The 24,381-nt window shown below is 42.0% G+C and overlaps 1 protein-coding gene across 3 annotated transcripts in view; it reads right to left on the bottom strand.

Moving 5' to 3' along the window:
• Positions 1-5,279: 5,279 nt before the first annotated feature.
• The window catches only part of DEPTOR (DEP domain containing MTOR interacting protein), a 943,485-nt gene continuing 924,383 nt past the window's right edge, over positions 5,280-24,381 (bottom strand). For all 3 annotated transcript variants that reach the window (XM_069621557.1, XM_069621555.1, XM_069621556.1), the window contains one exon: positions 5,280-7,488. In XM_069621557.1, the coding sequence (XP_069477658.1) occupies positions 7,360-7,488 (129 nt within the window). In that variant the 3' untranslated portion in view covers positions 5,280-7,359. The remainder of the gene's footprint in view (positions 7,489-24,381) is intronic.

Below are 24,381 nucleotides of genomic sequence, written 5' to 3'. Positions count from 1 at the left end.
ACTAGGTGGCACCCAAGGTGCTACTCCCTTATTTGGTCCACAAAGCTCATGGCGTGGCCCATTCAGGTAAAAGTGCCATGATCATATTACTCCAGAGAGACTGGATAGCCCCAGGTCTAGCCTCTATGCCCCATAATTACTGTGAAAACTGTGTTACCTGTTTGTCATGTAATATTGGGAGAGCAGGGATTACGAAGGTAAATGCACGTCCCGTACCGGAGAGTCAATTTTTACACATGCAGATAGACTTCCTACAGCTCCCTGCATTCATGACTTATCTCTACTGTCTGGTTCTGGTGGACATGTTTTACGGTGGGTAGAGGCCTACTCATATAGGAAGGCCCATGCAGTCACAATATCCAAGAACCTCCTCACCGAGTTTATACCTCAGTTCGGGCTGCCCTCACTATAGACAGCAACAGAGGTACCCATTTTACTGGTCAGATTATTAGGGAGGTCCTTAAAGCACTAGGAATGGTACAACAGTTCCATTGTGCTTACCACCCATGTTCAAGCGCACACGTAGAATGCTGCAATGGTGACCTCAATTGGAGACTGTCTAAAGTGTGCATAGAAACAGGGATGAAATGGCCCCATGCCCTACCTCTAGTTTTCCTAGCCATTAGAAATAAACCACAGTGTAAGCATAGATGTTCTGCTCTTGAAATTCTCATGGGACGCCCAATGAGAATGGGAACTGGCCCAACTACAATTCCCTGAGTCCAGAGTTTAGCGCTAGAGGATGACACATTGATTTAATACTGTTGCACGTTGATTAAAACTGTTCAATCTCTCCATGCACAGGTCTACAAGGTCCTGCCTGAACCAGCCGCGGGACTGTGCCACCTTCTACAGCCAGTACACTGGGTCCTGTTGAAGATCCGTCAGCAGAGTACAACGCTTCAGCCAAGGTGGCCGTTCCAGGTGTTTATCGCTACAAACTCTGCTGTTAAGTGTGACGGGATCCCGGCTTGGATCCACACATTGCACTGTTGTAAGGTCCCTGCCCCAGCAGATGTATTACCACCGACCCCACTGGTCTTCCTTGGGCTAGCACCAGGTCTAACAGAACCACCAGCAGAACCTTCTGTGATGCCTCCAGCCAGTGCCAGTGCAGAGTCACCCGGCATTTCTATAGCAGAGCGAACTGTACCAGAGAGTGAAATCCACAACTGCTGTATCTTTTCACCACTGTGAGGGCCCTGGGAGAGCTATTGCTAAAGCTCCTTCAGCAGGTGGTCACAGCACCGGAGGGAACTGCCCCGATCCAAGTTCCCCTGCTGGCTCGCCATCTACAGAGTCTGACTCCCCTGAATCTCACAACGTGACCAGCGAACGGTTGGCTCTGTGTCCTGAGGAAGAATACCAGAGGTACCAGAGTTTTGAACACAGTGGTGACTGGTAAAGTTACTCACCACTGGATCTAGCTTACCAGCAATGATTAATCCACCAACCGAGGCAGTTCTCAAACCAAGAGTAGCTGCCACTGCTGATATGTCCCCGCCATCTATGAGTTTTTGCCCCTGCTGCTATCACTTGTTGGTTTTCCTTTCTGTAACCATGATCCTCAAATTCATCTTGCTCTGGTACTTGCAGTTGTTGTAGTGCATATACCGATAGTAGGAGCCTGGAACTGTGAAACCTTTGCATTTTGGAACTGTTGGACTTTGGAACACTGTATCGTTCATCCGCACTCAGTGGCCGCTCTACGAATTCCAATACCCTGAGTAAAAGGCAGCCCATATTCAAGCTTTTCTACCTGCACCCTGCATACTATCAGTTTTGACCAACTGAGGTGAAAGTTGTCCATATACCATGAACTATCATCATAAAGGACATCAGAACCGACAAAGCCCAAGGAGAGAGTCAAAGAAGGCACCATGTCTGGTTATACTTCTGATATTGTAGTGAAAGTGAGTCTCATGATTTTCTCCTGTGTAATCGTGTCTGACTCTTTCCTCACCACATGCCATGGAATGAGGGCCCCACTGCACACCCCTGGGCTCACAGTGAGAACACCTATTTGCACCTCTCTTGGCAGTATGCCTGAATTTTCAACATGACGGATTGCTTGGTGTGTGCCCACCTGCCCCACGATCTGTAGTCCTTTTTTCCCATCACACCCATTCCGTTCCAGTGGTAGGGAGACATCTGTCTGGATGTCAAGTTGGTGACCCAGTATGTAGGCCCCGGATCCTGTTGGAATGCTCATTTGCACATGAGTTTCAACCCAGGGGTCCCCAAATTTCCCCACACCAGACCAGGTTCAGGTCTTACTAGCCGCATGTTACATGTCCCCCGCAGCGACTAGTGTACTATGCCATACCAACCAAGGGTCCCTATACATGGGAACTAGCAAATGTCAATATTACATGCCCATCAACTCCAGTGTAATGATTAATGACGTCACTTTTGCCTTTGACCACAGATTTCCATTCTCCAAATCCGGGTATGCCCCTTATTCCAGAATGTATTTCAACTGTGGAGATAAAGCTTATCCATGGTTACCAATCAAAAGTGGAAGGAGCTGTTACATGGGATATATCCTACCTGCAGTGTGACACACCCCTAGGCATCCTGTTCCAAATCGCTCCAAGAGGAGCACTGACTGTGAATTCTTCGTCAAAGGGGGGAATATCTGATACCAGCCCTTGGGGTCAAAATAAACATGGTACTCCACACCCGTATGGCTCCGGAGATCATTTTAGCCTCACAGGTGGGGATCTGTGTAGTCGTAAAAAGTGAGTGCTGCACTTTTATACCAAATTACGCAAGCAATATCACTGAAATCATCACTCACATTTGACATACCTTAAATCTCTACACAGTAGCAATGAGACCTCACGGTTGTTTGGGTCCTGGATTATAGAGTTACTAGGGCTGTTAGGCGTGTCAATTGGTCAGATCCTGCTCATAGCTCTGGTCATAATCCTAGTGTTGTCCTGTCTGTCAGTAGTCTGTAAATGCCTCTGTCAAAGTGAAATCAGTTCTCATTTAGATTTATCCCAAACTGTCCAAGTAATGTATTGTCAGGTTACCGAGGACACAATTTGCTATGATATGCCTGGATGTGAGGTGTGCTCTATTAGAGATGTGTGTAATGAGACTGGAGTGAAGGTCTCATAGGAGGGGATTGTGGAAAAGAAAGTAACAAGGCATACTCATTTATGTACCCCCCTGACATGATGTCACTTTGCACCACTATAGTCTGTTTGCCACTCATCATGTTTAAACCACGGTCTCTAGCTTGCATGAGGCGAGGTGGTAGACTATACTGCACATATCACAGTTAGAAAAGCGCTTTGCCTATCTCAAAAGAATGCTTGCATTTACCCGTTCTCGCTTCTGACGTATATCCTGTTTGGCACAGGCAAGCATGTTCTATGCTCTTGCTTCCCTCCTGAAAGGCTTTCGCTGATGGAAGTCATCCTATTACAAGAACTCTCGCCTGCCTCACAGCTGGTACAAAGCTTTAGGAAGTATATTCACATATGAGGGTTTTTGTTCTCTGTCAGCAATAATGTTGCAAGGTGTGACCTTGCCAGGTTGGGACCACCCCCCTGCCATTCAAACTCATGTATTCATATGGGTATAAGAGACCGGGACACTGGAGGGAGTAGGGTTTACTCGCACCACACACTTGTGTTGCCATTGGTTATGTGTCTGCTACCGCTTTACTGATAAAGTGTTCATCAATACACCAGAATAGTGAGTGGTCATTTTTTCCACTGCACCTTCCTGCTTATTTCATTTATGACAGCACAGTACCAGTAAAGTGACAGCAAACTACGAGTCATAAATACTCATTTGGAGAGAGTTAGCCTTTTGGAGTCAGGTGCTTGCTGTGCATTAGCAGGCAGACAGCTTCCCTGCATAAGTTATTCTCGCTGTGCTTACCACAAGCCCCCCATGCACACTCTCCGGCTCTTGACATTAAAATCCCACCGGGTGCCTACTCATGGTGGACTGAGGGAGCCCCAGCTCTGGGACAGTTTTAGGAGAATCCACCCACGCCCAACTATATCCATGGATATGGCCTTTACACATGTATTCTGTGCATTTAACTTATAACCAAACTGTTAAGCACAAGCATTACAGAAAGTTTTAATTGGAGAGGTTCTTTCCAGCATATGTCTAGGAAATGACCAGATTCATGTAAACAATTATGTATTGCCATGACAGTTACAAGATACTTCTTTTATTACCGTTCCTGCCGCCTGACATCCTGGAATTTCTGGGATATTACAGGTTGCAGGAATATCGGTAAATTCCGCTTCCATGGAGTCCAAGTGGACTCCATGGAGGGGATTGCCAGTATTGCTGGCACCGGTGATAATGGTGCCGGTAATACCTGCTGTTTTTTGTGAGTGGGAGCCTGATTTCCCTCCAGCTCTTGGCTGGAGGGAAATCAGGTAACCCCCACCGGCAAAAGTGCGGGAAAAGTGGCGGTCACAGAATTACCACCACTTTTTTCCTGCACCGTCAAACTTGTAATGACCCCCAATTGGACCTCATTACGAGCTTGGTGGCATCTGGATGGTAAATCTGCAGAGAAACCACCAAACTGTATTACCGTTAGCACCACCTGGTGTGGCGGTATTACCGCCAAATTAAAAGTGCTGGTGGTGGTGTAATCCCCATGATTCTTTTAGTCCATAGGACTCAATAGGGCATTTTTTGGCAGAATTTGGTGGGAAGCTGGTGGATTTGCCTCCAGCTCATAGCTGGATGTGAATCCTCCAACTTTCTGTCGAAGTTATAGTTGGGGGGTGCTATAATGAAGCGGTATACAGTAATACTGAGGCATTTTACCCGCACCGCCCAACTTGTAATGTCTGGTCTTAATTGACAGCCATCTTAAAAATCTTACCTTTGCGAAACACTTACATTTCCAGTGCTTTCAACCTATTATTTCTTACAAGGATTACAAACATTCAAGAAATGCAGCGAAAACAAGCCTTCAAGAGCAGTGTAAGTCCCTCGAAGAATTCAGAAGGAGATAACTACATGTGACGAGGTATTATTATGTAAGGGATTTGATCTGCTCGCCCACCCGGTGATCCAGAGAACCAGCAAACCCAATCTACAACCTACGAGCTACGAGCATGTGGGTAAAATAAGCTCCTCCTTCCATGGTCTTTTTTTGGTGACATTAGTTCTTTCAGTGTAGCCAAATGTGACGTTCAATTAGCACTGCAGACAACCCAATCTAATTGCAACTCCCAGGTATACACTGCGAATCCTTACAGCTTCAAAATAATTCGAAACGCATAACAGAATCAAATTCATTCATTTCATTAAACCTAATTTGGCAAGTGCAATTCCATAAAATGTGTCAATGGGGTTTCTACCTTAAAATACTGCGCATTATTTCACGAATAACGAAGTGCGGTCTGCTATTATGGTGCAGTAATGGGCAGATACACTTTTTCAGAGAAATGTCAAAGAACCATGGGAAGTGCTGGCGTCTTTAACATTCATACATTAGTAGCACAAACACATCATGCACTAAACAACTTTGCAGGAAGTGACAGAGTAACAGGCCATTGAAGGGCAAAACTTAGAGAATCCAAGAGGCAGAAAGGTGGCAAAGTAATACAATATTTCAAATTAGTGACTGACCCAAGTCACGTGGTACATGTATGTGTTTTTAGAAACACTCAACGGAGCACATTTTACAAAAGAGAGTACATTACCTGGAGGAGACAGCTGACATTTCACTTACATACAAACAGGTCCCTCTGGACAATGTTTGCCATTTGCACTGAGGTGTACATGGCGGCTGAAGCACCTTTACGCCTCCCTTTTGCATTCTGCAGTGCAAAATGAGTAAATGATGTCAGCCATTTACACCTGGCAGGCAGCGTTTACAATAATTTCCCATGGAATCCATATGCTTTTTGCTGCTGTAATGTAAAAAGCGGCTGGATTCCATAGGAATCAGTTGGTTTTACGCCAGCATGAAAATACTACGCTGGCGTAAAGCCAAGCGGTTTTTAGAAGCGCAGGCGACAAGGAATGTGGGAATCTAGCTTCTGTTACGCACCGCCCCTCTGCCTTAAAAAAGCACGGAAATACCCTGGAGCGTGAACAAACGTGGTGAGACAAGTGTAGCACATTTGAGGCCTGTCTTGCACAACTTTGTTTACGCTCCACAGAATTGGAAAATGAGCCCCAATATGATCCCATGTCACAAACATTTAGAAATGTACAATTAGCTTTAAATGCATTTTGTAATCAATGTGATGCACGAATTACGCATTTTTTGGTGAATGTCCAGGAGCAACATTCATTAGAGAAGGAGGGAGGTAAAGAAAACACAAGAAGCATGAATATATATATATATACATATACATACTCATATATACGTGCATATATATATATATATATATATACAAGTATATTTTATATATATATACATAGTCTATGCGTATATTTTATATATATATATATATATATATATATATATATATATATATATAATATGAAAGGCACACTATTTGGCATCAAAACGTTTTGTAAAAAGAGTTGCAACTTTAATTTTAAGTTTAAAACAACTTCCTTCATCTTAATACTATCACTGACAACGTTGAGTTGTTAGCAGCTTATACTGACTCTTCTGCCAAACCTGTATGCCACTAATTGTTTCTGTAGTGCCACGCAGCCCCCAAAACAGCCTGGACCGCAGAGCACTGCTATCAAAGATGGGCGTGCCAAGGTGCAAGGAGATCAGGAGAGCAGGGGAGGCGAGAGCTCTTCAGGCCTCAGTAGACTGTCAACTAGGCATCGAGGGGTCACTTCCTAGCAAAGGTTGCTTTTTGGTGCATACACGCATGCGCTTCAAGCCCTCAAACGAAAGATGCTTCACATTGGAAATTAATAGTGCTTAAAAACACACAGCTGCTAGCTCTGAGCTCTCAAAGAACAGGATGTTTCCGTCATGTGAACCACTGTTAGCCTTTTGGAGACAAGACAGATGGTGGTCTCTGATGGGAAGGAATCATAGTTTTCACATAAACTCAAAATAGTATTTGACAATATATTACCATTTTTCCTACATCTATGATTGTGTCACAGCTTATGTATACGAATCGTGCCGTATTTTTCAAAGATCTGTGTACCGGTGGCACTGTAAGTACTATGCGTTTTCAAGTTTTATCATAGCATATACACTTGGTACATGCCGTTGGCAAATGTGACAGTCAGGACTGGATTGGAGTACACTTCTTTCCCTGTTCATATTTTAGGTTGTGGCGGCTTTTCTGTGTGCCGGCCACTCTCTTTACTTATGATGGTTGCCATGGAGCATGGCGGAACCCATTTCATAAGCAATGCCGGTGATAAGTTCTGTGTTTCTCTCTAGAAGTCCAGCTCCTCCATCACTTCCATGACGATGGTTCGCGGGCCGGTCAGGATGAGGTTGCTCACGGTCCTGTAGTCAACGTGCAAGACGTTGAGTCCGTTGACTGAGAGTACAAACTGGCAGACCTGCAAGGGGGAAAGAAAGCAAGAAGGGGTCAATTCAACTAAGATATTTCACAGCATTGAAATCATGTATTTTTTGTCGTAGCACAATTTGGCTAAAATCGAAGTTCGTGATTCAGAAAAGTCAAATTGTCTTAAAATTGTTGAAACGTCCTCTTAAGGTATATCATTTTCCCAGTGTCCAGTGATAAAGTCGCCTGGGAATGGGGGGCAGGGGGCGAGATTTCCTGAAAACGACACCCTGGTTAAAATAAAACACTTTCCCTAAATATTCTACGATGGGAGTTTATGATATAAAATTATACCCCTCCTAGAATATTTGGGAAAAGTATTTTAGGGGTCAGGAAAAAAATCTCCAAGGTAGTGGAAATGACTCCCAGTTCACAGACCCTTCATGAATTGACCCTGTGTGGATCTATAATCTGTACACAAATATTTATTTCGTAACATTTGAGTGATCTGCACTATTTATGTGAATTCTGGAAGCACATTTGTATCTTCTCGATCAGCCCCAAAGTGCTTATCTTTTACCCACAAATAGTAATTTTGTGACGCCAATCAACGAGCATGTTGCCCATTAAACTAACATTACAATACAAATGTCACCATGTAACATCTATGAAAACATTTTTGAGAGGCAGAGATTCTCTGTGAACAGTAATTTAAATTTCAAAAATAAAATACTTAAATTTGGCAAAGATAAAATGCAGGGTTTAGGTAAGGCAACAAGATCCTGGCAACATTCATAACACATTGAAATCAAAGTCGGAGAGTGGAGGACTTAGACCCTGCCACGCATTCTTGCAACAGCGATCCATCCGCATTTTCTAAATACTCCCCCCTTTGTCACCTGTCTTATTTATAAAGGTGGAGGTCTCTTGTGGTTGTAATGCCAGGCTTAGGGCGGGCAATCTATATAAATAAACATGTAAATGTTCATTTAGGGCGGGCAATCTATATAAATAAAAATGTAAATGTTCGTTTGTTCAAAATCTTAAATCTCTGAAGGTTCTTCACCGATTGCGTTGAAATGTTGACACAACGTTGCATTAGAATAGGCGAGTGTTTCTATATACCTACTATACTACATAGATGTCACACTTGTGACAGGTAAAAACATGCCTTTTCTGAAAAACAGCACCATCTGTTGGACGTAAAAGCAACACACACTATACTAAATATTTTACGATTCCATTTCAATGTTTCCGATTTAGAATGGCTTAAATAGGTGCCGAGGAAGCAGCAGAGCGGCGTGCAGCCAGACTTCAGGATGCACGGTTGCGAGCACGGCGATCGTGTTCTGCAGCTTCAGATCTGCTTCGTTCTCAACAGGCCAAGAGTGGCTGAAAGACGTCAACGAGAAACAGCAGATCAGCATCACACACAACTCTGTGCTCAGCAATCACACGATTACAATCGCCTTGCATTCCGGTACAACCCAGCTGATGATTATAGTTGAGCATGTTCTCATCGGCTCCAGGACTGAAGTGTGTCCTTATTGCAAGGCACTGAAATTTAATAGAGAAACGAAAGGAATGTGTTGCGCCGCCAGGAAAATTAAACTGCCTCAACTTGGAGAACCACCAGAGCCATTGTGAAATTAAACATATTAGAAATGTGCACTTTCTTTTTTCTTTCTTTTCCATTTAACCAGACTGAGCCACAGCAAAGCGTGGCCGGGGACAGCTAGTGTCAAATAAGGTTGTTTAACTTACATGTAACAGTAGTTCTAAAGTATTTGTAGCTTTAAAAGATTCAGATGCTAGAATCATTCCCTGTTGTCAGGCTGGGAATCCTCCCCTTTTAACCTATCAACCTCATTATTGTTTGTAGCATTCTCGTGCATGACAGCTTCTCTGGCTAGAGATTCTAGAAGGGAGGTTGCACAACCAGAGATAGAGCAATTAGAAGAAAAGCAAGAGGAAGAAGGCGGTGGGGCTGCATCCATGTTACTTAAGAATAAAGACTACTTACCAAACATAGGAGAGAGTTTTGGTGTATCACTACACTGGTGAGGGGCGGGCCAATGAGCGGTGGCACGCCCCACCGGCAGTGTGACTGCTGAACCTCTGGAGTGTGGAGTCGCCAAAGCAACACAGAAGACGCTGCAAAGAGCAGAGCTAGGATCACACGCCTCCAGGCTGAATGAGTGGTATTTGGGGCCTGATTGATGACTGTTGATCTGCTTGTGAGGTGCAACGGGGCGAGATGTATGGATGCTGCATACTCATGTGACCACTGAGTGAGGCGCAACTGATATGATATGGTCATTTATTTGTATCGCGCTCGTACACAAGTGTTTCAGAGCGCGACAAGGCAATGGAGGGGGAAACAGGGGAGAACACAACAACGATCTTACTAGGCCCAGTGACATTGAGAACACGCAAGTGCATGGGAAAGGGAAAGGGGAAAAAGTGCATGGAAGGGGGAGAGTGGAAAGTGCAGAGCAGAGGAGAACAGATAAATAATAATAAATAAAAATAAATAGATAATAGAGGCAATAAACAGTGGTAGTGCAGCCAGCAAGTGGCAAGTGCTGTGTTTATGCCAGCAGACTTGGTAAGTCTGAATAAGTGCAAAAAAAGAAGAAAAAGGTTGGCGTGGGTAACTGTGTTGCTAAGCTACAAATTAGCAAAGCAACATGGAGTGTGGAAGGGAAACACAAAAGCATTGCCAAGCAACGGATAAACAAATTAACACTGAGTGTGGAAGACCCGCTACATCTAAGAAAAGAACACACTTAGCGTAATGGAGGATGCCACTTGTTGCCTAATGGCCTAGAAATGGAGCACTATCTGAGTTGAAGCAAATCCTACAAAGAAAAAGGTAGAGAATGAGAAAAGGCTTGAAGAAACACTTAAACCACAAGAGACAGGAAGCAAGCAAACAGTGCAGAGTGTACCAACCCCAAATGTCTTCCTTCCTTTACAAGGTGACCCAATAGTACCATGGAAGAAACGGAAGAGAAAATTCCAACACTATGTGCAATCACTGTTAGGTACTCACTACACGGCAGAGAGGAAACAATCACTCCTGCTTAGGGAACTATGGTCAAGAACAGTTGGAGAACCTACCACTCCTAAGTAACAGTGAGACTGAAAGCCTAAATGAATATTAGAAATGTGTAAAGGTTTTGGACAAATACTTCGAAAACGCTATCATTTTGGAAAAATGGTCCAATAAAATGGTGAAAGTGTTGAACATTACATAACAGCATTAAGAGGTCTAGATACGTCATGTGACTTTGAATGCTCCATGGAGGAGTGGCTCAGAGATCAATTTCACTTGAAGAAGTGTGAAAAGCAGCAAAGGAAGTGCAGGACACCAACCACTGCATTAAAGAACTAGAATGGAAGACTACATCAGTGCATAGGAAAATAGGTTCCAAGGCTTCCTGTTATATTCTCATGGTTCAGCGAAGAAGTGTGAATCAGAAGAAACAAATGTTTAGAAAGAGGACCTACAGGATGGAGAGGTCAGAAAGAGAAGCGAGGAAACAGTGCTATAGATGTGGCAGGTCATTCCACTTATCTACTAGTGATATATGTCTGGCCTCAAAGGCAAAATGAAGGAAACGCAATCGAAGTGCGCACTTTTGAAAGTTTTAGTACACTACAACTGACTGCAGAGGCTCTGTGGAAGAGTTGTGCGAGCCATTAAATTAATCAACTTTTCTGGTGGAAAATGAAGAGAAAGGAAATATATTGTTGGTGAGTGATGAGGGTGCGGACAGAACAACCCATGGTATCCATTGAAGTAAATAATAAAGGAATAGACATGGTGATAGATTCAGATGCAAAATATACGCTAATAATAGAAAACAGCAAATAGCAAATGAAACATGCAAGAATGGAATGACACTAAATAGGATCGACATACGTCGGTTGTCATACGGAGGTAAACAAATTGAACTGATTGAATGGTTTTGGGCCACTATAAAATCCAAGGACTGTTTTGCAGAGGGAAAAGTATATGTTTCTCAAAAAGGAACTGGTCCACTTCTGATCTGGTCACACCAAAACAAACTAAAAATAAAACTAGAAGAGTTCTTTTTTGTGTGTGAAGGATAGATAGAATGTGGAAGTACAACATGAGACTCTGTCTCAACCAGTGAGAGAATAAAACACGATGTATTCAGAGAAGAGTTTGGTTGTTTAAAAGGCTGTGAACAAAACATAAGGATTAAACCAGGATGAACTCAGTTGATCAGTTAGGAATATACATGTGGCTGTGAGAGAAGATGTAAAAAAGGAAATCATTACAATGGAAGAACAACAGTATAGAAAGGGTGGAATAAGTGGGATGCTTTTCACCTTTATTTGTGTTACGAAAATAAAATGGGAAACTATGGTTATGAATAGAGTTGTGAGCACTCAACAAATGTATCATACCTGCCAGACACCCATTGCCAAACAATACAGAATTGTTAAGCACAATGCGGAGAGGCGAGAAAGGATCCACCTTAGATCTAAATTTGGCGTCTCCCCAGATAAAGCTACACTAAGCCTCAAATTACTCGACAGCTTTCATAACACTGGTGGGCAAGGAAGGCATTTGGATTGGTGTGAGCAACAGCTGTATTTTCAGAGGATTATGTATCACCTGTTTCAGTGAGAAGAAGGATTAATATGTCTTCAAGATGATGTTCTTATTCAGGTAAAGGGTCATGATGAACATAAGAAGCGATTAAAGAGAGCGTTAGACATATTAGGAAGGACAGGAATGACTCCTAGCAAAGAGAAATGTAAACTATTCAAAGAAGAGATACAATATCTGGGACATGAAATATCAAAGGAAGGTATCAAACCACGGAAGGAGTTAACATACAACATTAACACAACACCTCACCCTCAAAACAAAGAAGAATGACTGTCTTTCTAAGGAATGGCTGAATATGATGCCAAATTTATTCTGGTTTTCACCAGTTCGCGCCTTGAAACACTTGTGTATAGGCGCGTTAGAAATGCCATATCATATCATATCAGTGTGGCAGCCAATACGAGGAAGCCTTTAAAAAAGGGAGTAATTTTCACTTAGATTGAATAATGTGAGGAGGAATGTAAGAGAGTAAAGGAAATTCTTAAAATGAACCACCTCTCAAAAACTATGATCCATCTAGAAAGAACATAATTACAACCAATTCCAGTAATGTTGGACTGGGTGCAGTCCTAACACAAAGGGAAGGCAAAAATGAATTCACAATTGCATATGCCTCAAGGTTATTAAGGGAAGCTGTACATAACTATTCCAGAATAGAAAAGGAACTTTTAGCGATAAAGTGGGCTGTTGAAAAATGTAGACCATACATGTGGGGAGCAAAATTAAAAATCAACACAGATCATAAACCTCTGACAAAGGGTTTTTACAAAGTTCCATTCAGAATAAGCAAATTGGTTACCAATTTACAGGAATGCACATTGGATATAGACTATGCAATAGGCACAAAAAACAAAAGTACAACGTCATTTCGTCGCTGGATGTTTTTTCGCGGGGTTTTTTACCACAAATTTCTTTTCGAAAAAAACCCATCTAATTTTTTAGAAAATGGGAGGTGGTTCGGGGGGAATCCCCCCAAAAAAAGATAAATTCGATGGGTTTTTTCGAGAGAAAAAAATCGCGGTAAAAAAACCCGCGAAAAAACATCCCGCGATGAAATGACATGGAACCAAAACAAAGTGGCTGATTGTCTATCATGACTCACCACCAATACAGAAATACAAAATTAAAACGAAGATGAAGAGCAAATACTTTCTATCAAACAAGTTGTAGTCTGCAAAGAAGAATCAGAAGTGGCAAAGATAAGGATGTTGGAAGACAAAGTGGAAAAAAAAACATAAGAACTGTGATAGAACAGGTTTCATTGAACAGAAAAACTCCAAAGGATTGGAGTGGAATTGTATTGAATGGTTCAAAATGCATTATATGTAGAACAAGGAATACTCATGAGTGGTGATCGAATAATTCTGCAGGAATGTGTAAGGGCAGGAATTATACAAATGGCACATGAAGGTCATCAAGGCAAGTTAAAAACTAAGCATGGGATCAGACAAGATTATTGGGGGCCAACATGCAACAAGGAGGTGAAGAGAAACTTTAGAGAATGTTATGTGTGAAACAGTGAAAAAGGGTGTTCAACCAGAAACATCCCCATTATAATAAAGAGAGCATTATCTGTCTATCATAATTACAAATAATATAGTGCAATTAGGACCCAAGGAAATGGAAAAATTCCTCAAAGAGAATGGGATAGATCACCAAATCCAGCTCAGTATATCACCCAGAAACAAATGGGATGGTCAAAAGATTCAACTGAGTAATTAAGGATAGTATCCAAAGAGCCCCATAAGCAAAGCAGAACCGGAAGGAAGCAATCAATAAAACAGTTGTGGTTCACAGATTCACACCCCACTCAACCACAGGAGTTTCTCCCTTTGAAATATTGGGTGGAAAGAAACCAAATACTAAAGTGTGTCCAACATGGCTGGGGAGAGCAAGAAAATCAGACATTAAGTGTGAGGATATACAAGAGAGAATCAAGAAAAGCAAGGAAACAATAAAGCATATATGATAATTCAAAGCAGTTAAAAAATGAGAATTTCGACAAGGAGATTGGGTTCACATAAAGCTACCTGCAGCACTGCAGTGTCAAGCCCAATCCTGGTAACTACTGCGGAAGGTGACGAAAGTATATCATGGTGCTGTTAGAAAAACAATAGAAGAGATTGGAACAACAGCCATGTTTGCAAGTGGCATAAACCAAATTATACAAGGAAGAGTCATTATGAAGAAAACGTCAAATGAGGACAAGAAACCATAAGAAGACCTGAAGTGAAACTGAGAGAATCCATAAGAAGACCTGAAGTGAAATTGAGTAGTATACCTAACAGGAGAACAGAGAAGAGGATCTGTGTCAGACCTAACTATCTGAAAGTTTATATTGAATAGCCCTAGGCTGAAGGATTAATAACAAAACCACTAATCAAACCGGCAAGTACAACTATCAGCACTTCCTATCACCAATCCCTTCTATTTTTACTGTATCCACACCTGCACCCATTACACCAAATTCACACCACACCACCGTAGCCTCACTGTAACATAACCATCACTGGGTTCCACAAAAGTGCAGTAGAGTCATGATAAGGAGATGTTTAGCATTCCTCTGCAGGGCAGAAACTGTGGATAGAAATTCTAGAAGGGAGATTGTGCAGAGAGAGCGAAAGAGAGAGAGCAGTTAGAAGAGAACCGAGAAGAAGAAGACAATGGGGCTGTATCCATATCACTTGAGAACAAAGACCGCTTACCAAACATAGAAAAGAGTTTTGTTGTATCACTGCATTGTTCTTTGGTCCTTTTTCCTCCTTGGACAAATGAAGAAGAGAGGCTTAACATCCGATTGAATGTACTTGCAACTTCCACAACCAACCTCAAAGGGGAGGTGGATGGGTGGCATGAAAATCTATAAAAGATACAAATACCGGAGAACTAATGTAGAGGAACAGGTGGACATGTTATCCCTAGCTCCCGCCCCTTCGCCTCCATCATACTGGAACATCAGGAGAAGAGCCCTATGTGGGACACCAGGTATCATCCCAAAATCGCATCGAGTGTATGAGAGATGATATGCACTTAGACAACAGTATCAAATGTACCCTAGCACTGAGAGGTTGGAAGGATTGCACACACTGTTGGACATCATAGAGCTATAAGTGACATCTGACATGAGTAGAGTGATGTCATAGAGGAAAGATACTGAGATTCACTGAAACAATATGCAAATACTCAAAGAATAAAGACGTAACTGAAGTAACAAGAGAAACATGTAATCAAATATGAAGAAATTGTATATGCAAAGGAGATAAAGTAACCTGCTGACTAATAAGTGCATCTACACAGAAAGTCAAGGTAGATGAGAAATATAGAAGCTCGCTGCAGAGGAAAATATAACGTGGTTAGAACGGCCATGATGGAAAGATGGATGTCGGACTTGTATTAAAACCAATCAGGCTACCTCGCAGACAGAACAGGACTGCAGAGACTCAAGACACTGGAAAAACAGCTTTCTGTGAGGAATAAATAGGTTTCTATTGGCCTGGGATCAAGGATGCTACTTCAAGGATAATTGCAAGGCACAAGGGGAGTCAAAAGGATAAGCCATGTACATGAGCCATATTTCTCTTATATTAAGCAAAGAGGAAAACATCAGCAAGAGCAAGTATTAGACATTTAAAGATGTGGAAAACCAATGCAAAGATGGAGTGAGCAAGTCTCCAGAGGCAAAAAAGGATAATGACACTCAGCTCAAGTGAATCAAATAGCAGTAAATAGAAGGTCGAGAAGGACAAATTTGTGGTCTACTCACAAGTGATTCAGAAGTTGCTATTCATTAAGCCCAAACAAAGATAATGGTGTGCCTACACCACCTCAAATGTCTCAGAACAGAGAGCAGGCTTCGAGGTCTACAAAGGAGAAGTCTTGGCTTGGGGCCTTCCCGATGAGCGAATACAGACTCATTGGGAAAGTGGGGAGTAGTTTGACGTTGCTCTCGCTACATGAGTTTCGTTTTACATACGTGCTGCTGACGAGCCAAAGGTCCAAGGTTGGGAAAGCATGCCAACCAATCAGATGGTCTATGTAGCAACATGCTACACAATGTTGCAAAGACCAACTTTGGTCTTTTTAAAATGATTTTAAAAGACCAACCTGCTGCCATTTCTCTGCTACAATCAGTATTATACCTATTTAGAGGTGGTTCGAGGCGTGCCTAATGAATAAGGGGCAGTCAATGAAGTTATTAACACGTATACATAATATAGGTACATATGTTCCCTTAATCAATCTCTCTCTTCAATAGTTTTCACAGTTTGCCACGTAGGATGATATCATAGATGACACATATGGAGGTATTAAACCTTTGTATAATCAAATTTGGTTGTGAGTGTGTGAATTACTGCCTGTTATTATCCAGATTGCCCTACTTTATTTTTATGCTAATAATAAAATAGTATTTTGCCAGATTTGATTTGATTTCAGTATTTATAAATAGACTCAACCATATCATATAAAGGCACAGTTGGTATTGAAAAAAGATAACGACTCAAATAGCCAAAAAGAAGTGCATCCAGATGTTCTATAACAGGAAGCAAGGGGGAATCCCACCAATAAACCCCTATTTAAACAGAAAGGTTTTAAAGGACTTACGGAACTGAAAAAGTGTATTGCAAGCCCTGATCTCCAAGGGAATACTATTACAAAGTTTCAGACTTGCAACTGCAAATCGTCTGTCTCCTCTAGAAACACACTAGAAACACATGCTGATCGAGGAACGCTCATCTAGAGCTGATCCTTAGATCGGAATTTCCTTGAAGGTTGGTAGCGACAGACTTTATCACCCAAATAAGCGGGAGCCAGGTCATTAAGACATTTAAAAATTAGGCACGCCACCTAGAATTTAATGCGGCCTTCCACTCACAGCCAGTACAATGTTCTGGGAAGAGGGGAGACGTGGGCCGATTTGCCCAGGCGACCTACCAGTCTGACGGCTGCATTTTGGGCTTTTTTGAGCCTGTGCAATTGTTTTGCCAAGATGCCCATGAAAAGGCTATTGAAATAGTCCAACTGGGCATTTGTTAAGGCCCCCACCACCATCGCAAGATCATCATCATGAATAAACGGTAAAACCTGACCGAGTGTGTGCAGTGAGTAAAAACCGCCTGGACCTTTGCAGTAACCTGCACCTCACTTCCCAAATTCTCATGCTAAAAAAAGCCTAAATTCGAATACCCATGGCCAAAGATTTTTTCGCAGCCAAGACCGACTGTTTGGGCCCAAACAGAATGAGCACTTTGATGCATTCAACTGAAGCTGGTTATTGGCCATCCATTCATTTATATCATCCGGGCATCGATTGAGCTTCTAGAAGGCATTCTCAATATTACCAATTTCGATGTATATCTGCGTGTCATCCGCATATGAGTGATAACTCTGTCCATGATTCTTCACGATATTGGTCAGAGGTCGCATATACAAGTTAAAAAGCAATGGGGATAGTGAGGATCCCTGTGGAACACTGCATCCCATTACAATGAGATCCGAGATGTAACCCCCAAATTCTACTTGTTACTGCCTTTTAGTCAAGAATGATCTGAACCATTTGATAGCATGTTTAGAAACATTCCACGCCACTCTAAGATGATCAAGCAAGATGTTATGCTCAACCGTGTTGAAAGACGCAGACAGGTCTAGCATCACTAAGAGTGATAGCCCCCTTTATCTGCAACCTCCAACAGCTCCTCATATACCGATAACAATGTGGTTTCTGTTGCAAACTTGGGCAGAAAATCCTGATTGAAGACCGAGCAACAGTGACTCTTTTTCTACAAATGTTTGCAGCTGGGAAGTAACCACCTTCTCCAGTATTTTTGCAGGCCATTAATTTCCTGCATCTTGAGCTAGACATTTAGCAGTACTAGCAGATAGAGTGGACATAGAGTCATTGGTGGGTTTAAGGCTTGCAATAAGTGATTGCACTTCATCCTTAGTGACCATCTGAAAATTAAATAAAGTACAATCCTCTCTAAACTCAGCTTCCAGTGCATCTGATGTAGGACTTAGTTCCGTATCATCAGTGATAGGGAGACATAGTGGTCCCTACTGAGAGCCTCAATACACTCCTGAATCAATTTAATTTTTTCATTAAAACATTTACTGAAAATATTGGCCTGTCCTACTGAGGGCTCGAGTGAGGACACAAAACAGCTTGTTAGGCAAAACCTAGATATCACTGTGAATAATTCTCTTGGGTGATTTCTAGCGGTAGAGATTTCATTATGAAGGTATTCCTTCTTGGCATTAAAAATAGTTTGTATCTTTTCAGTGCTAGGTTAGCCCTCAGAGCATCCTCTAAGGATCTCTTTTTCCTCCAATTCTTATCCGTTAAGCGAACTGGTTTACAAAGTGGAATCAAATCTTGAGTAAACAACGATTTAGAAACCTTTTTCCGCTTAGGTTTCAGAGGGGCATATTTGGAGCATATTGCATCCAAAATCGAAATATCAGTGGTAAATGATTCCTCACTGGAAAGGGAAATATAATGGGGGCTAATTCTCTTTTCACTTCATCTCCTGGAATATTTGCTAGGTCTCTGGCTTTCCTGACTAACACAGACGGTCGGTCTTTAGTATCAACTATCCCCACACCCGGAATGGTCAGCGAGAAAAGTTAAGCACAGTGTTCAGACCATTGGATGTGGATAGGCCCCTTAATTAATACACAATTGCCCCAAGCCAGCAACACATCCAGACAGTGACCCTTTACATAGGAGGGAGCCAACAAAAATGGTGAGAGCCCATGAAGCCCCATGATTTCAAACTGTTCTTTTGAGTCTGGACGTTCAGAATAATCTCGCTTAATGTTCCAATCACCCAAACACAATAATTCCTTGTATCTTCTGCCAGCTGGCCCTGGGAGTCCATAACCCAGGATAATCTTAACTGAATAGGTGTGCAATAACCCAATGGACACCTGTCCTACCTGTGACCCCAGTCAAGGGCCTTGAGGTGGGAGACACGCAATGAAGTTCTATAAATAATGGCAATGCCTCCCTCCCTTTTTCATACTTGGTTGGTAAACTGTATACAATAGTCATCTTGCATTAGATAATGAAACAAGGCCTGTGAGCCCTCTATAAACCATGTTCAGGTCAGAATGAGCAGATGTACATTATAATTATCAATACATTCAGCCACTTCCACTGCGTGTGCGATAAAAGAACGAGCGTTAATTAATGCTTCTGTAATTACTGCATTATCTTCTACCACACGTGCACTCTGATTGTTAAAAATAAGTTTAGATAACCCCACATTACGGATTTTATCTAGGGATCTGAGTGTTATGCTACCCGTCCTGTTATTAAACAATCTCAGGGTGTCCCCATCATATTTAATACCCCCATCTTAAGCCTCACGTCTCATGCAGCAACACTCGTCCAAAATGAACTAACCTGGTCACATCAAATTATACATCGCCAATCGTTTCAGCTTAAAGTGCGGCAGGAACAGTCAGCATGTCCTGCCGACTGCCGCCCAGAGAGAAACAAGGCCTATACAGGTTTTGTGTCAGCGCTTCAAGCTGGCCCGGTCCAGTTAAGGCCTATGGCGACACCCAATGCCGTCACCCGGGTGTGCGCCATAGGTAAGCCATAGGTAAGCCTGGGAAATGGAGTTCTACCTCCAGTGCAAATCGCAGTAAAGTGCGACTTGCGTTCTAGTGCAATGTAACAACAATTAAATTCAGCCGGATTCAGTAAGATTTCAGTGCCCTCTCCCTAGCACTTACAAATTCCCCCAGTAATGTCACAGCAAAACAATTTAAAATGATTGATAATCAATTCTAAAAATACTTATACATCATATATTAATCCTATATTAATGAAATGCAACAAATTTAATCTATTAAACGTTCCACTGATACGAATGAAAACAGAACGGGTGACAAAGAATTGGATGAAGAAGGTGCTGTATGGGGAGATAGCCGGATATCAGAGAGTTGTACCCAATACTGCAGTTCCTTATGTTTGAGCACCAATGGGGTGGCACAGGTGACCGTATTGGGGCCGTTGTACCGTGCTCACTCCAACACAATTTCTAACAAACATGAGGTCTCCTGTTTCAGTTCAAGGGGTGGCGAGCTCGCAGGTTCTGATGCAGTGCTGTATTTTTCTTCTGTTCTCCTTGGTGCCTTATTTCTGCTGTCTTGTTGCTCGGTGGCTCCATTTTGTTTTTCAAGAAACTGTTTGTGTTATTACATAACTGAGCACCCGTCAAGCCTCCTATACAACCATTCGCTAATTCACTTAATTGGGCTCTGTCACAGCCAAAAAAATGCTTTCACCCACCTTGGCAACACAAAAGGTTGAGCGCTAAGGCAACCACTGAAAGCTGGATCCCCGCAAAAAAATATTCTTTGGGTCTGAGATCTTTATTGGTAATTCCATCTAGGACATAAGACGCTTCAAGGTGCTAGAGCACATTTTGGTAACAATGCGGATGGTTCTGGTCTAATTGACCTAGGCCCGGATCTCGACTTTCGGACTCTTGATTGATTCTACCATTAGCCAGAAGACCATGGATCTTCCTGTGGATGTCGGCACGCAAATACACATGTGTGAGAAGAATGAGTCGGCAGGTGCCCCTTTGATGAAATTCTTGTCTGGTCCCCGCAAGTGCCCCGTGGACTGAAGGCGAATTATTCTATTGGGGAAGAGTCGATGCCGAGGGACTCAAGCTGAGCCATGGATGTAAGTAGAACATCGAAGGTGGCAAAAATAGGGGGAGACACTGTATTGTAAATATATCTATAGAAGTAACAGGATTTGTGGGGATTAGAAAGAAGAGAAAGAGATACCTCGATACCTGGTTCCAAGAGGGGCGGAAGGGTATGCGCTAAAACTTCAAATAGGGGTATTATTTAAGGATTCCTGAGGCGTGGCCAAAAAGAAGAGAGTGTGTATCAAACTCCAAAATGGAGTAAAGAGTGAAATGAGCTACATTTACTAACAATAGTAAAAGATAGCTTACACAGAAAATGTAAAAGTGCACATGTGTATGGGGTAATAAAAATGTCAGTATAAAACTTTTATTGTGTCTAGATTAGGAGATATACAATAATAGTAAAAAGTTAAGGTGATCATCCGATTTTTAAATCAAGAGATTAATGTCAATCAGGTGGGTAAAAATCAATGGAGAATAATAAATACATACAGAAGAGACTCTTAAAACATCAATACTAAAACAACAAGAAAGGATACAAGGTAAACAAACAAAAGTTACAATATTGTCAGGAAGAGGTCCTGTATATAGAAGAGTTAATCGCTCAAGAGGGGAGAAAAGTGACACCTGAAAGAGCAGAAGCAATTATGAAGACTTCAGAACCTTAAACAGTTTTCACGCATATACTATTGTAGGGCCTGGGTTTTCGAATACAGCACATATATTTGGCCACTTTTAAAAGGACTTAAAGATGCACAGGTAAACAAAAGTAAGATAACATGGACAGATAAAATGACTGAAGGATTTGAGGAATTAAAAAAGGCAATTAGTAGAGCCCCTGTGCTAGGAATTCCAGATTATCATGAAGAATTGTATTTATTTTCTCATTCAAATGACAGGAGTTCTCAGACAGAAAACGACATTAGGATATGGACACAAACCATTGGCTTATTACAGTGGGATTTTATATCCAGTTATTAAAGGGCATTACCCTTGCGAACAAGCTTTAGCTGCTGCTACATTTGCAATTGAAAAAGCTTAGAGTATTACAATGTGGTGTTCAGTAACATTATTGGTTGAGCACACATTATTTGCTATTCTACAGAAACCCAAAAGTACATTGACCACACAAAGAGCATCAGGGTACAAGGTAATTATCTCAAACCCTGCAATCAAAATTGGTATATACAGAATAGTGAATCCAGCAACATTCATAGTGGAACCAGTAGGGAAGATGATTATACACATGACTGCACAACATATACTGAATTTTATGATGACTTTCAATGTGATAGAGAGAATGCTCTTGGAGGGGTAAAACTGGCCCGGCTGCCGCTGGTATCAATTTTTTCCAGCACCAACAAATGGGCAATTACCGGGCCATTATGGCTTTGCCAGACCCGGCAATTGCCCATTCGCGGGCGCCAGAAGACAATTCTCCCATAGGGCTCAATGGAAATGTGGAGGTCGGATGCACCGGCACCATTCAGAATGGTGCCGGTGCATCCGACTTGCTCTGCTCGCGGGTGCCGGTACGCTCACCAGTCCAGTCCTGGCAGCCAGGAAGGCACCCGCGAGCAGAACCCGTAGTTTGCTGGTCCAGTAAACCTATAATGAGGCCCATTGCATCTTCATTGCTACCTATCATAATAACATTACACACATTCTTGTATGCTGTTTTCACCTACATATTGCAGTCTTATCCAGTTCTGATAAAACGACATGTGGACATCAAAAGAAATGTTGGGCAATTCTAAGAACAATCACATTATTTTCAGAATCATTGTGGCAATTATTTTTCAGGTCTTGATATAAAAATGGGAGTAACAAAGGATACCATAATTACATATTAAATTAACCAAAATGGGAAGGTTCCAAAATATGAGAAACTCACAATCGGCGAGAAAGTCGATACGTTTTTTCTGGAATGGTAGTGTGATTTCATTTTGTCTTATGGTTTGTTTTTTCTTCCTTATTATTATGGCATTTAGACACATAACAATTACAAATGTAGATACTGTGGGGGCCAATGACACATCCTTCATATTCCCAAACAAAAGCACAAACAGCATCTTTCCCAATTTTACTAAACAAATGGTTTAGCTTAAAAGAGATCTTGGAGAAGATCATGAAGGCATAAATACATATCTTGATGATTCGGCTAATTTTAAAAATAACCTATGGTATCAGCACATGAAGGAGGTGAGAGAGAGAACATCAGATGAAAGCTGCTACGTGTGTTCTCTCATTTCAAACGCCATGAACGCAGCCAGAACATTTATTGCAATAGAGATGTCCGCACATGATGCAAAGTGACTCAGTTATCTGGCAGTTATCCAATAAAGTTATTAACACTTATAAATAATATAGGTACATATGCTCCCATAACCAATACCCCCTTCAATAGGTTTGAAAGTTTGCTGACATCATAGATGATGGATATTGAGGTATAAAACCTTTGTATAATCACATTTGGGTGTTAGTGTGTGAATTAATGCCTGTTATTTGCCAGATTGCCCTACTTTTCCTATGATAATAATAAAGTAGTATATAGCCATGTTCTTTGAGTCTGTCCAGTCATTTGGGTCCAAGATCATTAGTGGTAATTCCATCTAACACATGAGATGCTTCAAGGTGCTAGAACACACTACAGTTACATGTAAGTAACTAAACCTTCTCCAGCACTGGACATTTAATTGATTCACATGCTAGAATAGACTACAGCAAACCATATGGGGAAGGCGGGAGATGCTGAGGCTGCTCTGCTGTCAACGTACACACAATAATGCCTGGTAAATGTCCATGGATTTGTGCAGGTGGCCACCTTCTAAATGTCTATAAGGCACACCCCAGGGTAAAAAGCCATAGTGGCAGCCATCCCTCATGTGGAATTAGCTGTAACAGTTCCAGCCGGATCATGTCCCAGTGTGCCCTGACAATATTTTAGTACAAACTGAATTAGGGACACTGTCCATTGCCCTTACTAATTGCTGACCATCTCTAGTCTGGCTCCTCTCTAACCACTGGTTTTGTCGTATTTTAAGCGAACTTTGCATATCTTGTTAGAGCATAGCCATGCGTTTCTCACATTTAGCCACAGCCTCTATCACAAATTGTATCATCAGATTTTACCTAGCTGCATTAGTCTTCACCACAGCCAGTGTGCCTCTGACACCCATTATGGACCCTCACATCAATCCTAGAGTGTCCCACATTCGTATGTCGATGGCACTTAGCCTTATGCCATCTGACTCTATAGCACCCTCAAAGTTCCTACCACCATATTTACTCACTGAAACTACCCTCCCACAGTCGTCCAAGACATTAAGATCCTTATCCCAGGCTAAGTACCTTGATTTTAAAGTGCCACAGATGCCTAGAGTACTCCCTCATTGTATCACAGCACCACCTCACTCAGTCAGTCCTAGCTGCAGCACACATATCTTCCCACTCCACCTAACTACACAAATACCATCGTCTACCATGCCATGTTCCACTAACCTGAGGAATCTCAGACGGGGTTCTAAATTCCCACTGCTGCACACTGTTGCCACCTCTAAAGGCACCACTTTAGTAGCCAATTCATCAGTAAAACAAGCCACCACTACCCCTGCATCCAAGCATAGCT

Source organism: Ambystoma mexicanum, chromosome 5q (assembly GCF_040938575.1).
Source record: "Ambystoma mexicanum isolate Mex_15411 chromosome 5q, UKY_AmexF1_1, whole genome shotgun sequence".
Classification (NCBI taxonomy): Eukaryota; Metazoa; Chordata; class Amphibia; order Caudata; family Ambystomatidae; genus Ambystoma; species Ambystoma mexicanum.
This window is presented reverse-complemented; position numbering and strand designations above follow the sequence as displayed.